Source organism: Brachycentrus maculatus, unplaced genomic scaffold (assembly GCF_059751285.1).
Source record: "Brachycentrus maculatus isolate JH-2025_06_01 unplaced genomic scaffold, ASM5975128v1 h1tg000966l, whole genome shotgun sequence".
Taxonomy (NCBI): Eukaryota; Metazoa; Arthropoda; class Insecta; order Trichoptera; family Brachycentridae; genus Brachycentrus; species Brachycentrus maculatus.
The window spans coordinates 103,132-121,886 of NW_028281687.1; the positions used below are offsets into that span (position 1 = coordinate 103,132).

The 18,755-nt window shown below is 33.2% G+C and overlaps 1 protein-coding gene across 1 annotated transcript; it reads left to right on the top strand.

The window, feature by feature from the left end:
* The first annotated feature begins 264 nt into the window (after nucleotides 1-264).
* LOC148299755 (uncharacterized) lies at nucleotides 265-15,455 on the top strand. Its single transcript, XM_088275733.1, has 7 exons — nucleotides 265-446; nucleotides 7,138-8,641; nucleotides 8,725-8,823; nucleotides 9,634-9,752; nucleotides 13,356-13,517; nucleotides 13,808-13,969; nucleotides 14,288-15,455. Exons 2-7 carry the CDS (start codon nucleotides 7,459-7,461, stop codon nucleotides 14,753-14,755), a joined length of 2,193 nt encoding a protein of 730 aa, XP_088131859.1. The 5' UTR covers nucleotides 265-446; nucleotides 7,138-7,458; the 3' UTR covers nucleotides 14,756-15,455.
* The last annotated feature ends 3,300 nt before the right edge of the window (nucleotides 15,456-18,755 follow it).

An 18,755-nucleotide genomic window follows, 5' to 3' on the forward strand; every position in this document is an offset into this window, starting at 1 on the left:
AAGTCCCTGAGGTAATCTTAGAAGATTATTTAAAAACCTTTTTTTCGTTTTGGTTTTGAAAATAAATTATATGTAATAAATTCAAAGTCTTATCATAATTTACCTGAAAAAATACATTATTGAGGTGAGATTTTTTTAATAAAAAAAGGTTGTCGATTGTTTTCGTTTGCACAAAATGATGTAGCATCTGTGGTAAAGATGGAGACTGTCAGGCCGACCGAAACGCAGCCATAGATAAACCCCTTCTGCTTGTCAAAACCCTCATTTCGGTACTGGCTTTCCAATCGACAATCATCTTCAGCTAAATAAACTGTCACAAACAATCAATATTATTATTTGTGGTTTATTTGTAAAAATAAATAAAAAATACTGTGAATTAATTTCAAAATAATAATCGAGAAAAAGTGAAATAATTTTATCAATATTTGGGTTGTGCGAACTTCGAGGTGAGTTTTTTCTATCTATTTAAACTTTTTTTCAACCCTTATCCATGATGTGAAAATTTAATATGAATACGTCACCAGAAGTACTATGAATACATGGCATGATGACCCAAAAATAACGAACGGGGTTCTAACTCACAAAATAACTAATGTCTTTTAAAAACTTTATTATAATGTCAACCGGTTTCGAGGTAGATTAAAAAAAAATGACAAATATTGCAAAAAAAGCTTGCAAATATTTTAAACTTTTTTTAATTACAAAATACAGACTAAATATATTTTTTTCACTTGTAAAATAAGATACTTTGTACCTTAATTGTTCATCATACATCCTTTCCTTGAATCTTCTCCCTCTCTCCCTCTCCACCCTTAACTACTTAACTGATCCTACTTTCTTACTCTTCCAATTTTTTCATAACTTTTGGTATAATAACTAAAATACTATTTTTTTATACTACAACTTGTTATAATTTGTGTTTATTTCTCATACTTGTATACAAGCTTTATTATTTAAAATACCTTGACCACTATGAGCTTTTGGTTAGTTGAAATATATTGCTTCATAGAAAGAAGTCCGCTAGTGTACACATATCACTTCTTCTTCTTCGTCTTCAATCCCTTATCCCCACCCTAATGGTGCATAGGGCACTGCATTATATAAACGCAGTGTTATCTTGACCGTTAACACACGAAGGAAAGGTGATCAGCCTTCCGCGTCAGGTACCAGTCCAGGGTAATATTGAATAAATATTAGAGTGAAAAAATCATTTATATTTATTTGACTCTCCCTGGGAATCGAACCCGGGACCTCCAGAACGGTAGACGAGCGTGCTGACCATTACGCTACGGAGGCGGACATTGATTGATATTTATACTATCGTATATTTTTTATACTGTAACTCGTTATAATTATTGGTGAGATGTAAAGAAGCTTTTTTATTAAGCAGAAACTCTTATATTAGTATGTGAGATCCGAATCCCGGATTATAATCACACACATGAGAAACGCCAGAAAATACCATTTTCATTTTTATTATTAAGCTTATAATTTTACCAGATAATTTATTTACAACATTTTGAGTGTGTCCAAATACTTGTTCACAAAATCTGGATTATCTCCAATTACAGGAGTTATTTTCATATTATTTTTTGACATTTCATCAAAGATGAAGAAGAATATGTTTCTGCTTAATAAAAAAGCTTCTTTACATCTCACCAATAGATGTCTCTAGTGAAGTTCTAGTGATTCAAGAACAAAGTTTCTAAATTGGTTCGTTATAATTATGTTTATTTCTCATACTTATGTTTACAAACTTTATTATTTAAAATACCTTGACCACTATGATAAATCAGCTTTTGGTTAGTTGAAATATATTGGTTCATAGAAAGAAGTCCGCCAGTGCAGTGTACACATATCACAGAGACAATAAATTAAATAAATAAACAAAATAAAATTACAGCCAAATATTAATTGAAAGTGATCAGTAAACATTATTATGCTTTAGTTAGGTGTAGACCATGGGACGTAAGCATGTAAACTAACTAACTAACCATCACGCCGCTTCCCCGCCGGGGTAGGTAGAGAGAATGAAACGCCACACCACTCTACTTTGCAAAGATTCTTCGCCTCTCCCACGTTCATGTATCTCCTCATGTAATCACATAATATTGATATTATTTTTTGACATCTCATCAAAGATGAAGAAGAATATGTAAGTCTGGGCATTTACGGGGCTATAATATGAATATAACTCCTGTAATCACAAAATCTGGAGATAATCCAGATTTTGTGAACATGTATTTGGACACATTCAAAATGTTGTATATAATATTGACATTAACGTATTAAAACTGATGGGCATCGAACTTGGGACTTCACATGTGGTGGACAAAGACGCTCACCACTAGTTACAGACTAGGGAGGGACGCATGATATAGTGGAGAGTAAATAAAATGTTTTGCATACATTACGAGTACATACATATATATGTACAAAGTATTATATGTGAGGAATAATAAGGACATGTGGCGTGTCAGATTCGTTCAACCATTTCATCTCGTCATACTGCACATTGTAACAGGATAGTATAATATCGACGTGCCCTACGTAAAGTGCTCTAACTACATTTTTGTCAATTTTGAGATATTTGGTGTATGTTATCAACTGACCGCTATCTACAAATATAAACAACCAAAAAAATAAAATAACTCCTGTAATTGGAGATAATCCAGATTTTGTGAACAAGTATTTGGACACACTCAAAATGTTGTAAATAAATTATCTGGTCAAATTATAAGCTTAATAATAAAAATGAAAATGGTATTTTCTGGCGTTTCTCATGTGTGTGATTATAATCCAGGATTCGGATCTCACATACTAATATAAGAGTTTCTGCTTAATGAAAAGCTTCTTTACATCTTACCAATAGATGTCTCTAGTGAAGTTCTAGTGATTCATGAACAAGGTTTCTAAATTGGGTCATATATATAGAACTTCCAAGAATTTGAGTAGTGTGGTTGTCAATAATGGGTAGAATTGGTGAATGTTACACGTGTATAAAGTGATCACTTAAACCAGCCTATGACGGTCGTAAGCCCCGTAAATGCCCAGACTTCCATATTCTTCTTCATCTTTGATGAGATATCAAAAAATAAACAAAAAAATATATAAAATAAATTACGCCTAGTTTTCATGGGTATAAGAAGCTATATACATGGAATTTTCGAAATGAACTGAACTCCTAAATCGCTAACTACATAATTTTGACAAAGCATAAAGTTTTAAAATGATTTAATACATTATTTTATCGTGATTTGGAATGAATAATACTAGTTTAGAATTTCAGATAAAACCGTTAATTAATAAAAAAGAATACGTTGAAAAAATCTTCTAAGCTCTCTCCTGTAAAGTAACAGATTTGCAGATAGAGTACTTTACGTAGGGGCCGTCGATATATACTGTTCGTTTATGTAGGTATTCTGTGATATTGTTGCAAGTTTGACCTAGCGATGAAAAGTCCTAACAAAAATTTAGATAAAACGGAAAAAAATCTTCCTTCACATAGGTGCCCATGCGATCACATTCCTCCTTCAGGTAGATATTTCTTTTGCCAACGAGAACTATTGTCGATGAAAATGTAACAAAGATATTTACGAGAAAAGTTAACAATTTTATACAAAATTTCTATGAATGCAAAAACTAAATAATTTTGTAAACATTATAAAATAAAACAACTTTGTTTTAACCACTTTTTATAGGTACATTTTTTCCAACCGTTTTCAATAAGAACCTTGTCATCATCAGGGTTTATGCACTAATTCTAAAACATTGAAATACTCATAGTTAGGTTATAGATAATTACCCTTCTCTTACGATGCCAAAAACGTCCACGCACTCCGTACACCATATGAGTATTTCAATGTTTTAGAATTAGTTCATAAACCCTGATGATGACAAGGTTCTTGTTGAAACCGGTTAGAAAAAGTGTACCAATAAAAAGTGGTTAAAACAAAGTTGTTTTATTTTATAAAGTTTATAAAATGTGCTACAAAGTATTTGCGAAAAACATTCAAGAAATAAATAATTTTGGTTTATTGACTTGTTGAAATAATTGTTAATTGATTCGGCAGTCACTTTGTGGTAAAATCTATCCATTTTTAATAAATGTTTTACTTGGTAAATACCACTATTTCTTAAAATCACGTGTTTCGATGCATTCCGCATCATTTTTAAACACCGTATGTACATATTGAAAATGATGCAGAATGCATCGAAACACGTGTCACAGTAGATTTTAAGAAGTAGTGGTATTTATAAATATATAAAACCGTTATCCGCACCTCAATGGTGCATAGGGCACTGCGTCATATAACGCAGTGTTATCTTGATCGTTTTTACACATGAAGGAAAGGTGATCAGCCCTCCGCTTCAGGAACCAGTCCAGGGTAATATTGAATAAATATTACAGTGAAAAAATCACAAATATTTATTTGAACCCTCCTGGGAATCGAACCCGGGACCTCCAGAATGGTAGCCGAGCGTGCTGACCATTACACTACGGAGGCAGACAACCAGACCAGACTGGGGGGGGGGTATTTACTAAATAAAACATAAATTAAAAAAGAAATCATTTTGGTTTATTGACTTAAATAATTTCGAATAATTTGGTCCAGTACGAAACATAAAAAAAGAACAGATCACATTTTTTGCACTCTTGGAAAAATTATGTCCTTGAGTTAGCTTGTTTTATAATATCAACAATATAGTATATTCGGGCTTCTTAAATATAATATAGGGTGACCCGGATATCTCTTTACTATTAAAAAATCAATATTTTTTAACGTTTTTATTTTTGTTTCAAATTTTAGTTTTACTTATATATTTAATGAGATAATGAGATATTGCTAACAATAAGTACATCCCAATTTTTTTCTTATCAAAAAAATTATGACCAAATATTTGAATAAATTATTGAAATTTTTTGTAAAAATTTTATATTAATTATTCAAACATAGAGAAACTCATGTGGCATATGGGACCAAATAGAGATCTGAAAAGAGTGCAGTCAATATTGATGGATGATTCTCGGATTCTTGAAATACAATATTCTTTTCCGTAGGACACTGAGGATCACCCATCTACGAACATAAATTGCACTAACTTTTGTCACTATTTAGTGCAGTGTCTCCCATGTGTTAGCGTATTAAGCTACCATGCTGGAGGTCCCGGGTTCAATTCCCAGGGGGGGGGGTTAAAAATCAATATTAGTGATTTTACACTCTAATACTTATTTAATATTACCGTAGACTGGTCCCTGAAGCGCAAGAGCAATCACCTTGCTTTTATGTAAGTAACGATCAAGATAACAATCCATTAATACGCGACAGTGCCCTATGTACCATTGGGTGCGGATAAGGGTTAGAAGGTGTGTTAGAAGAAGTATTCCATACTACGCTAGATACTCTTAATTTTAAAATAAATTGTGGGAACTATTTCTATTTTCATTATATTAAATTAAAACCAACCCAATAAAATATGAAACAAATACAAAAAATGACCATTTTTTTAAAAGGTAACGCAAGTCCTTGACCATCCTGTATATAAATCGGCATACAAATTTCATTGTTGATGCGCAAAATTTGGACGTTATTAATCTTTAATCTATGTAGCTTGTTCGCTCTGGCTTTTTCAATAAATATTTAGATAATATATCGCTACTATAAACAGAAAACCCGACTCTGTTTATGTTGCAAAAAATATACATTGTGGAACCGAGAGGGTTATCTTTTAACTGGCAAAACACTGGCTGTTGTAATATTTTATATGCCAAAGTTGACAATTAGCAACCGATAATGTCGTAAAATAAATTGTGTGATTAATTTTTTTGTTTTTTTTTTCATATTTTCTTCGTTATCTGACAATTTTCGTCCAATATTATAAATGTAGATAACTGAAAATTTTAATTTTCAGGGTGATGGAATATATGATACAAGTTATCAACTTATGGCTATTCATAAGTTATACGTTTAAATTAAAAACGTTTCTACATAAGTATTTGAATATATTTTTTTGAAAAAACAAATAAAAACTTAAGTAAAAAAGTAGGGTAATCCTGATTCTTTCATTCATTCGAACCCTTATCCGCACCCCAATGGTGCATAGGGCACTGCATCATATAAACGCAGTGTTATCTTGATCGTTAAACACACGAAGGAAAGGCGTTCAGCCCTCCGCTTCAGGTACAGGGTAATATTGAATAAATATTAGAGTGAAAAAATCAATTATATTTGTTAGACCCCCTTCTGGGAATCGAACTCGGGACCTCCAGAACGGTAGACGAGCGTGTTGACCATTACACTACGGAGGCGGAATCCTGCTTCGGAAATATGAAACATTTCAATGTCCGATAGGATATTGTTTAGTATTTTGTTAGCTTTTCCACCGGCAAGTTGGTCCTGTATTTTAAGAATGCGAAACGATCTATCCTGACACTGCCTCTACCAGGAACACATAACACAATGAGCTGCTACCTTTCAGATCATATCGTGATGAACTGAAAAAATGCGTCATCAAATACACATTCATTCTTGTCACTAAACTAATGTAGAAGAAGAGCCATGGATACTGCATACCATAGATTGCTACATTTAATTGATCCATTGACTTTGGTCGATAATAGTATAAAGAAGAGAGGTGATCAGTCTTATGCTTCACTTGTGGTACCATCAGACAGTTTCAATGCTTCAAAAAAACTTTTCTAAAAACACAGCAATTATTATAAAAGTTTTTAGCCAAAGACATTTTTTAAATGTTATTGTCTGCTATGAAGAAACAGAAATGGTGTTGTGGCTTTTTCTAGGGTCGCGGTACTCGAGTGTACTTATCTCTTTCCAGCGATTTTATGAATGCAAACAATATCCATATTTGTAAATCATTGATTGTCACCACTTGTAACTACATACATACTATAGTTTTAATAATATCTTTATATCATGCTTCAATGTTTTTATGTAACACGTGTACAGTACAGTTTGTGTATAAAAAAAAGTAAAGAGCGCTTCTTCTGGTGTAAATGTGGTGTCTAATGACCATATTTTATTCAAAGTACTCGAATGCTCGACTCCAGGGCATACTTATATGTATTGTAGCCCGTTACAATCGAGTGAATTACTTATACCACGTGTTTTGTTACAGGCGCGGTCAGCGCGAGGTTTATTTTCATTGAGAAGGCTGTTTTTTACGCTGGTACAAAAGAAAAAATAATACAAATAAAATTGAACAAGTGCTGGCGACGCGCGCAGCCGAGATCAGAATAGCTCCACTGACATCTGGCGAGGCGGGGGGCAAACAGACTCTCTGATAGAAGACAATTCGGTTTCTCTACCTTCGATATTAATAGCTTTCTCAACTATTGAATGGGCGATGACTTCATAGATTCGAAAGAATGGAAGCTAACATTTTATTGCGGTGTTTACAGTAAAATACCAAATACAACTGAGCAATATCATTAGTACAATGGAATCAGACGCCTGTTATCCTCTTTTCATCCCACCATATTTTCCGTCAATTTCTAATCAAACGTACGCAGATAGGATCTTAGAAGAAGAACCGATTTCTGATCTGGAGCTACATTTTAATACCCTTTTTATGCTGGAGGCAGAAAAAGGCAAATCGCACAATCAGAAATCAAGCTACAACATTCCAACTTTTGATAAAAGCTACGCACTCCTGGATGACTTTCAAATCAACGATAATAACTGGGAATGCAATTCTACAACTGCGGACAATCATCACTCTATGAACTCCTGGTGTCAAAAACCCAAAGATGTTGAATATCGTAATGAAATCAGTCAAAAAAGCCAAGAAAAGATATCTAATTTGAGCAGTAGAACAGACAGCTTCAGTTCTGAGGTGTCTGCTTGCAGTCATGGAACAAGCGACTATCAATGGTCTGTTTCTGACTACGGATCATTTAAAAATTGCTCCGCCGATGGTGCTGATTGGAAATTTCCAGATTCGAACTTTACTCAAAACGTTCCAAGTCACACCAACGTCGGCGACGCGTGGCTCAATGAAAAAAACACAAAAGAAGATGATTTTTTCTTCGATAGAAACTTCTCTGGTAGACTTACTCCGGATTCGTTACCGGATGAGGTGCTGGCACCTAGAGGTGAGGTACTATCCCCCGTTATTAAAAAGTGCCCGTTACCACCTTTAGAAACAGCATTCTCAAAACAATTCAGAAGAAACCAGGAAAGAGATGCTTCCATACCTCAAAACGGAGCGACTTGTAATAACCTAGATTTATACTTCACACCAGATGAAACTAAAGCCCTTTGCATCGATAATTTAGATAGCTATTACAACCCTAATAACGTTACAAATTTTGCATCAAATAAATCAGACAGCAGAAAAGGGGAATTTAACAAACTGTTCGATGATATCGGCTTCGAAGAAAAAACTGACGAATTGAACCTGGATACAGTTAGTACGCCAAAGAAACACCTTGATTCTCAGACCGAGACAGACAGCTTGATAGAAGACTTGGATTCCCTCGGATATTACCAGGATGACGATGACGACATGATTGGATTCGAGGAGTATTATTCGCCTAGCGACAATGTCAGCGAGTTTTACGAAGATAGCAATAATTGTGTGGAACAACTGGACAGCAATTCCACCTTCAATAAACAAGCAGGTACACTAATTTGTTCACTTCTGTTTTTTTTTAATATTGCAATAAGAAATAAATATATAAGTAACTATTTATGTTTTTTTCAGATGAAAGAATATGTTTTTGGCTGAATTGCGATAAAAACTTCTCTAATCAGACTACTCTTGTAGAACACATTGAGAAGGTCCACGTGAATACATACAAAGGTACGTTTGATAAATTTATTCATTAATTAACGGTTTTAATTTTTTTTATAAAAATTTCCAATTAGTAATAATAATAAAATTTGGATAACATTGCGCCATTTTCGTAAAATAATACCTCAAGGGCGCTTTTATCTTGACTACTGTTTTTTATTACTATTTAATCAATTTAATAATCAAAATTTTGTATTAAGAGTGATCAAAGAGCAAGGAATACCATTTCAATGCCCTCGAGCTTGTATACATATCGCTCACTCTTTTCAACAACGCCATAAATCAAAAAACTTGATTTTTCGGGAGATCATTTTTAAAGTTTGAAAATATAATACAATGTATTACAAATAAATATCAATCCACTTATTGAATTTTTTACTGTGCAATAGATCTTTTTAGGTAAAACCTGAAGGTTTTTTCTACATTTGAAAAATATTAAGTATATTTAAAAAAAATCATTTAAACAATACATTTTCTTCAAAATCCTAAAACAATACTTTCTGCCCTGTAGCAAGTAAATATTAAGTTAAAAATATGCCTCTTTTGCTGGGATATAGTACATTTTCTGGGCATTCCGAAAACAACTGAAAATTGACAATTTTTGATTTATGACGTTCTTGAAAGGAGTGAGCGATATATCAATATATCTAAATATGTATTCAAACAAAAAAAAAAAAACTATGTACATACATATAAATACATATACTGTTTATATTCATTAAAAAATTATTAACGTAATTAACTTTTTTTGGAATAATGTACACACAAAAATAAAAGATATTTTTTTTTAAAACTATTTAACAATTTTGATTGTTCTAGGTGACGAATTCATATGTTTGTGGAGTTGCTGCGCTCGCGCTGCTAGGCCATTCAACGCCCGCTACAAGCTGCTCATCCACATGCGAGTCCACAGTGGCCACAAACCCAACAAGTGCATGGTAAGAAAAAAATTTTAAAAAATAAAAAATATTATATATGTATATATATATATATATATATATATATATATGTATATATATATATATATATATATATATATATATATATATATATATATATATATATATATATATATATATATATATATATATATATATATATATGTATATATATATATATATGTATATATATATATATATATATATTTAATTATATATTTTCATTCATCGTTAACATTGTGTAATACCACTTTAAAAAACACTACGTCGTGATTACCGGTTTCGGAATAATCATTCCATCATCAATTCAAATGTCGATTAAAATGAAATTTTTATGGTCTGACATTCATCCAAAAATATGATTATTCCGAAACCGGTAGTCACGAGGTAGTGTTTTTTAAAGTGGTATTACACAATGTGAACGGTGAATGATAAAGAGAGTGTTATTTGTGTTTTTATTTTTTTTTTTAATATTTCAATTTCATACTATTTCTGTGAGCCTAAGCGGCTCATTATTAAATATGTGTATCAAATTGTGATGGAGTGGGTTCGAACCCAGAAGCTCTGACTCAAGAGTCCGCGACACTAACCATGGGACCACACCCCGACACTGGTATCATTACGACTTGGGAGTGCAGAAAACTATCTGCTTCCTTCCTTATTTGCATCCAATGGTACAAAGAGCTCTGGATATAATCAACAAAGTGCTAACTTGATCGTTAAATAGTATGTAATAGTAAAGTAAATGAACTCTTTGTATTTTGACCCCCTCGGACATAATGCATAGTATGCTAAATAGTATCGAATTGTGCTAACGATTTATTCACGCACCAAGTTATAACCAGTATCACGCAATGATATGATTATTAGAATTTTGAACCGTCCACCGTATTACTGAACTGTTAGGGCGCTTGTCCACTACACGGAATTACATGGAATTTTACCGTACGGCACGTCAGTTAGCGTTTTAAAACAACGAATGGCTTTTGCTTTTGCCCATCTTTCTTCGGATTGGTGCTCTTGATCGGTGCATGAACACGTTGCGCGTAAATTCGATCACGCTAAACTGTCGTCACTTTTATTTTTCAAAACCGGACTGCCGGACGGTAAAATTCTGTGTAGTGCACAAACGTCCTTAGATTCGGGATTCACTAGTACTTTCAGTAGTATGCTTATGCATAAATGATTAAAGTAATGTTTTATTCTCAATATTATTAATATTTAAAGCATTTACTTTGTGGTTAGTCATTTTTATAAAAATGTAAGTAATATTAGTATATAACCACTCACCGAGATTTTTATGTCTACCGGTTTCGAGAGGTACCCGTCTCTTCATGAAGACAATCACTACTACAGCATGCCAACAATACTACCCTTCACTATTGCATGCTGTCGTAGTGATTGTCCTGACGAAGAGACGGGTAGGTACGTCTCGAAACCGGTAGACATAAAAATCTCGGTGACTGGTTGTATACTAATATTACTAACATTTTTGTATAAAAAAAGTTTAAGTAATGCTGATTGGGATCTCGAATATGGATGGACTCTGATGTTTCATACACCTTCGCTACAATATGGTGAAAATGAAAAGAATATCTGTGTTACATATCGTTCACTCCTCTCGAGAACGTCATAAATCAAAATACTTGATTTTTCAGGAGAACGTTTTTTAAGTTTAAGAATGTAATACAATGTATAAAAAATAAATATCACGCCACTTATTGAACTTTTTACTGCGCAGCAGATCTTTTTAGGTAAAACCTGAAGGTTTTTTCATCATTCAAAAAATATTTAGTATATTTAAAAAAATAATTAAACAATACCTTTTCTTCAAAATGCAAAAACAACACTTTCTGCCCTGTAGCGGGTAAATATTAAGTTAAAAATATGCCTCTTTTGCTGGGATATAAAGGGTCCGCCAAATAACTTTTTTTTTTTGAAAATGCTATAAAAAAAAAACTAACTAGCTTCGGCTGTGTGGCACGTAGCGCCGTCCTGTTGAAACCAAATGTTGCCAATATCCTCCTCTTCAATTTTTGTGAACAAAAATCCGTTCAACATGGCCCGATAACGATCGCCATTGACTGTAACGGCCACTCCTTGCTCATTTTCAAAGAAAAATGGCCCAATTATGCCTCTGGACCAAAATCCGCACCAAACAGTGACTCGTTTTGGGTGTACCGGCTTTTCAATGTATGCGTGCGGGTTTTCTGTGCCCCAAATACGACAATTTTGCTTGTTTACATACCCGCCAAGATCAAAATGAGCTTCATCCGAAAAGATGATTTTTTTGGCAAAATCGGCATCTTCTGTAAGTCGATCGCAGGCCCACTCAGCGAAGCGAAAACGCATTGGATGGTCAGTTGGCTTCAACTCCTGAACCAATTGGACTTTGTATGGCGTCATACCAAGGTCTTTATGCAAAATTCGTCTCAATGATGTCTCCGAAATGTTCAATTGTTGAGAACGACGGTGAATTGATGTTGATGGCGCTTCACGCACACTTTCTGCCACAACATCGATATTCTCGGGTGTACGCACTGTTTTTGGCTTTTCACGCTTTGGTTTATCGATGAGGATGCCAGTTTCTTTCACTTTTTTCACAAGATAACGAACATACGGAGCTGACGGTGCTTCTCTTCTTCCAAAAACCGTACGCAATTTTCGCACACATTCTGCAACATTACCATGATTTTCAAAGTAATGTCGCAATATTTTCCAGCGTTGTTCAAGCGTATACACAACCATATTCGCTCAGCGGAAGGATAAAACTAATTATCTGTCAAATCAGACATGAGCTAAGTGTTACCATTCACGAAATAAGCACTAGTTGAAAAAAAAAACTTTAGATGGCGGACCCTATAGTACATTTTCTGGGCATTCTGTAAACATGCACAACTGAAAATTGACGATTTTTGACGTCATAACGTTGTTGAAAGGAGTGAGAGACACAACTGAAAATTGACGATTTTTGATTTATGACGTTCTTGAAAGGAGTGAGCGAATATATCGACCGTTTTCTGCTAAAGGAGCATGATGATAAATATGTTTTCAGGAGACACATTTGAAGTGCTAAACTTGTGTTATGTAGTCTTGTACGTATTAAATAGAAATTTAAAATAAGTATTAAAAGACACAAGTTGATATGTTGGACATGTAGAACGAATGAGTGAGGAGAGAACGGTAAAACAAATTTATGAGGCGAATGTAATTGGGAAAAGAAGCAGAGGAAGACCGAGAAAAATATGGCACGATCAGGTATGCCAAATACTTGAAAGTGGTCAGTTAAGGAGTCGTAATAATCGTCGGGTATGTATGAGGAGATGCATGAACGTGGAAAAGGCGACGAATGTTTGCAAAGACAGAGTGTTGTGGCATTCTATTCTCTCTGCCTACCCCTGCGGGAAAGCGACGTGATGGTTAGTTATTAGTTAGTTAGTTAGTTATTAAAAGACACAATAACTAATAAAAAAGTAGCATTTTCTAAAAAGTAGCCTTTTGGCATTTTTAAAAAGGATTAACTGACAAAGCCAAGAGGCTTGGTCTACGGGTAGGGTAGTAAGTGTACCATACTATATAAGTAATGTGTGTGGTTGTTCGCAGCATCCCGGGTGCGGCAAGGCCTTCTCGCGCCTCGAGAACTTGAAGATCCACCGGCGCTCCCACACGGGCGAGCGGCCCTACCGCTGCCAGGCGCCGCGCTGCCACAAGGCCTTCTCCAACAGCTCCGACAGGGCCAAGCACCAGAGGACGCACTTCAACGCCGTGAGTACCTACCTCCACTTCCTAGTTCATGAAACCCATCCTCACTTTTATATCTCCTCAAAGATGAAGAAGAATATGGAAGTCTGGGCATTTACGGGGCTGACGACCGTCATAGGCTCACTTTACACACGTGTAACATTCACCGATTCTACCCATTATTGACAACCACACTACTCAAATTCTTGGAAGTTGTATATATATATATATATATATATATGAACCAATTTGTAAACGGACATTGAAAAATATGGTTCATTATCATCACTTATACGGAAGTTTGCTTGTTTCAGCGACCATACGCGTGTCAGGTCGAAGGATGTGTGAAGCGGTACACCGACCCTTCCAGTCTGAGGAAGCACGTGAAGAACCACTCCATCATCAGCGCCAAGTCTGCAGCCAGGTTTGTGCCAGATACAGACAAGCACCACTACAAGAAGACCAAAATCAGTCAGGTAAATTGGACTTCACGATTTTCTAAATTCAATGTCAAATATTTGGTATTCTTAATGAAATACCTTGACTCGAGATTTCGTAAGCCAATTTAACTAACTAACCATCACGCCGCTTCACGTAGGCAGAGAGAATAGAACGCCACACCACTCTGTCTTTGCAAACATTTTTCCTCTCTTCCACGTTCATGCATCTCCTCATACATACCCGCCGATTATTACGACTCCTAACCTGACCACTTTCGAGTATTTGGCATACCTGATCGTGCCATGTTTTTCATGGTAAGCCAATTTTATGATGATATATTTTTAATTTTATAGAATTGCGAGAGATCATCCACTACACCCGTACAAAAAACCAGCACGACAACTCAACCGCACAGAAACTCAAAAGCTGTCGCTTTAGCAGTTCAGGAAAAGATACACAGAACCTCATCGTTGAAACAAGAAAGTCTTTCCAACAAAAGATTAAATACCATTCCGGAAGAATGCGAAGCTACTTCGAGCAAAAAAAGAAGGAAGGACCAAAATCTCCACAAAACATATACAGAGTTTGCACAAAAGAGCGGACCAAATATTGGAAATACTTCTAAGACAATAACTCATATTTCTAACGCAGGATGTCACAAAATAAATGTCGTAGATGATAGGCAGGTGAATTGTGTAGAAGAAATAATAGAAAATGGAGGGTTTGGACCAGCGGAAACAATTGGTAATGAATGTGATCAGTTTTATTTGGAGAAAGAATTGAATATCTGTTATTATGAATATGATTATAATCACATATAAAAATATATAATAGGAAATACATTATAAACGTATCGAGATACATACTCGTAGAATATGTTAAAGTTAGGAAGGGCGCAGAAATACGGTTAGAGAAAATTAATTCATAAGTATTAAAAAAAATATTGATAACTTTAAAAAAATAGAAAAAGTTACTGACTGGTGGCAAAATGGATAATGGAAATCCGGATATTTAAAAGGAATATGGTCTGATAACAATGATTTGAAATTAAGACTCACAAAATGTTTTTGATCTGAAATTTAGCCAGGCACTTTCTATTATATGAACTAGTTCGGGAAAATCTTTCATATATCGCTCACACCTTTCAACAACGTCATATATCAAAAATCGTCAATTTTCAGTTGTGCATGCCCAGAAAATGTACTATATCCCTGCAAAAGCGGAATATTTTTAACTTAATATTTACCGGCTACAGGGCAAACAGTGTTGTTTTTGAATTTTGTAAGAAAAGGTATTGTTTGATTTTTTTTTAAATATACTAAATATTTTTTAAACGGAGAAAAAACATTCAGGTTTTACATAAAAAGATCTGTTGCACACTAAAAAGATCAATGAGTGGCTTGATATTTATTTTTAAAACATTTTATTATATTTTTAAAGTTTAAAAACGATCTCCTGAAAAATCAAGTTTTTTTATATATGACATTGTTGAAATGAGTGAGTAATATAACATTACAAAAATTAAATACAGTACTGATAACAGTATTGGAAATATAAATTTCTTTTGAATTTTGAATTGAATATTGGAAATGTGAAAGACTTTCTTTCCTGACCTAAAGAAATCTTTATTACAGGGGTGTTTCTCGAATATAATGTTGAACATTGAAACCAATCATTAACAGGTCGTAAGATCTTTCAAAAAATGAAATATATTCCCATCCAAATATTTTTTGTAAGTGTACAGATATCAATAAGTATATCTATATAATAGTTTTAACTAAATTGACTTATGTAAGTACAAAGATGATGTTTATTGGCATTTAATGATCTCAAAATGGACCAAATATGTAATAAATCATAATGATAGTATTCTGATTTATAAATGGATTATTTTGTAAATAAAATGAAAATTAATGTTGTTTATACCATGTTATCAAAGTGCTCGTCACTATCGCGTACTTAATATTTTGTTTCTAGAATTTATAAAATAATCTCTGTTAATTGCTTCAATTATTTTATAAATGTAAAACATTTCATATTTTGTATATAAATATATATTTCGCTTATTGATGTAATATTCCCATTATCTTATTTCACTTTTCGTTTCTATGGCATTTGGCCAGAGGCTTGCACACTTGCATCTCAAGGATCGGAATACATAAATTAATTAATTGATGACGTATGGAATGTGTACATATGTATGTATTTTAGGGTCAATTGAAATTATTCATATCATTCCCTTTGTACTACTTTTTAAAAAAAATGTATTAAAGGAAAAAAATATCAATTAAAAGATTATTTTATTATTACCATTGACGAAATTCTCTTGATCTCAAATAATATGAAATTATGAGTAGAAAGTTTAAAAAAGTTTTTTTTTACAAATTATGTATATATAAGTACTTATGTGTATAAAACATAAGTGCAAATGTTCATTGTTATTTTCCTAGAAAAATAATTGATATAAGTTTTATATTTTGATAAAAAATAAATAAATGTGTAAATCGATTTTATTTTATTTTTTGTTTAAAAATGATTTTATTTTCCGGCATCCTATATATATGTATGTAAGTAGTGATTAGAACGTTTAGATGTAATTCATAAGGTTTTGACTTCGATTTCCGATTGGGTTAATAATTTTTTTTTTATTAAATAAAGGGAATATTTATGTTTTTGTTTTTTACATAAATTCAATTTTATGTTATTTCTGTGAGCCTAAGCGTTTAAGCCCAGAAGCTCAAGAGTTCGCGCCACTTACCATGGGACTACAACCCGACATATAATGTAATGTTAACATAGGCTGTCACTTGAAGCGCAAGACTGACCACATGTCCAGCTTGCTAATAGATGTGAAGTATATAAGGAAAGGAGATACCCAAAAGAAAGAAATATTTAGGAATTACATCCATGTCAGATTGAGTAAAGTCACACTAAAAACCTATCAAATGATGGAAAAAATATTTGTGTAGGTTTTTTAAAAATAAGGTCCATAAAAAATGCCGGAATTAAACAAATATGAATTTCATAGCCTACAAGAAAAACGCCTGTACTACAAGAAGGTTGCATTTTTAATATTTATAATTTTTGGGTTGTATTTTTAATATTTATAATCTTCACTTATAATTTCAAAATTATACATCGGAACATCAAAAGTCCAATAAAAAAGCAACCTACTGTTACAAATTGAAGTTAAAATCACAAACTTATTTAATGAGGAAATATCCAATATATATTTCGACATACAATTTGTATTTCTAATTCTAATGAGCCGCTTAGGCTCACAGAAATAGTAAGAAATTGAAGTATTTTTGTGAATAGTAAAAACACAAGTATTTGCCTTTTCTTTAAATAATAAAAAAATACAAATCATGTTATTTGAAACAATTTTTTTAAATTTGTAATTTCATCAGGACAAATCGCTCACTCCTTTCAAGAACGTCATAAATCAAAAATTTACAATTTTCAGCTACGCATGTTTTCGGAATGCCCAGAAAATGTACTATATATCCCAGCAAAAGAGGAATATTTTAAACTTAATATTTACCCGCTACAGGGCAGAAAGTGTTGTTTTTGCATTTTGAAGAAAAAGTGTTGTTTAATTATTTTTTTAAATATACTAAATATTTTTCAAATGGGGAAAAAACCTTCAGGTTTTAACTAAAAAGACCTGTTGCACAGTAAAAAGTTCAATAAGTGGCTTGATATTTATTTTTAATACATTGTATTATATTTTTAAACTTTAAAAACGTTCTCCTGAAAAATCAAGTTTTTTTTATTTATGACGTTCTTGAAAGGAGTGAGCGAGATGTCAATCGCTATCTGTCTTCTCAATTTAATGTCTGTTCGTCTAAATATAATGGAAAATTTTGATATAATATAAATGTCCTAATTTAATAATGCTGACCAACCGAGTTAAAGATTATTATAATTTTCTTTAGTATTAATAGTTACATATTTCAAATAGTGTCACGAGCTACTTTATAATTACGAACGTTATAAAGTAAACATAATTATTAACGAAGAACAGAGGCAGATCTAGACATTTGCAAACCAAAGGCAAAATTATTCAAAATCTTAATAATTAGGTCGGTTCCTTAAACCCCGTTTGATTTTCAGTTTTTTACCGAGGCTCAGAGTATTGTATTCAGTGCTCACAGTGTTGTGGCTAGTGCGTTTGGATTAATTTAAAAAGAAAAATATTTGGGTTCTTATTAATTACAAAAATACTTCAATTTCATACTATTTCTGTGGGCCTAACTATTAAAACTAATTAACCATCGCGCCGCTTCCCCGCAGGGGTAGGCAGAGAGAATAAAACGTCTTCCACCTCCCAGGAGCAGACCGGAAAATGGCAGAAATAGTCCTAAAAGAAGAAGAAGAAAAAGCAAAAATCTGATGATGCCTGTCAGTTAATCAAGGAGTCAATTAATGTTACCGTGTCAGTCTCCGTAATGTATTAGTAAGCGCAGCCACAGTGCTGGAGGTCCCGGGTTCGGTTCCCAGGCGGGGTCAAAATGAATAAAGGTGATTTTCACTCTCATATTTATTTTAATCACTCCAGAGGAATTAGATGATCAACTGAACATTTCATACTTCGATAAGATGAGATAAAACAAATGCGATGGGTAAAATAATATTGCCGTACCCTTGCTGTTGCAGACCCGATGGCATGGAAGGAATTTTCTTCCACTAGCAGTGAGAAACAGTGAGAGTAAGATAATTTTTAAAGTAAAACGTTATTATTATTATTATTATTTTATTGCACTTAAACACTGGCCGCTCACACGGTAACATATCAAGATGTCGTAGTCATACAGGAGA

Coding starts and splice junctions, on each gene's coding strand:
- LOC148299755 (XM_088275733.1), top strand. CDS start 7,459: ATGGAATCAGACGCCTGTTATCCTCTTTTCATCCCACCATATTTTCCG. Junction 9,753..13,355: donor ACAAACCCAACAAGTGCATG/GTAAGAAAAAAA, acceptor GGTTGTTCGCAG/CATCCCGGGTGCGGCAAGGC. Junction 13,518..13,807: donor AGAGGACGCACTTCAACGCC/GTGAGTACCTAC, acceptor TGCTTGTTTCAG/CGACCATACGCGTGTCAGGT.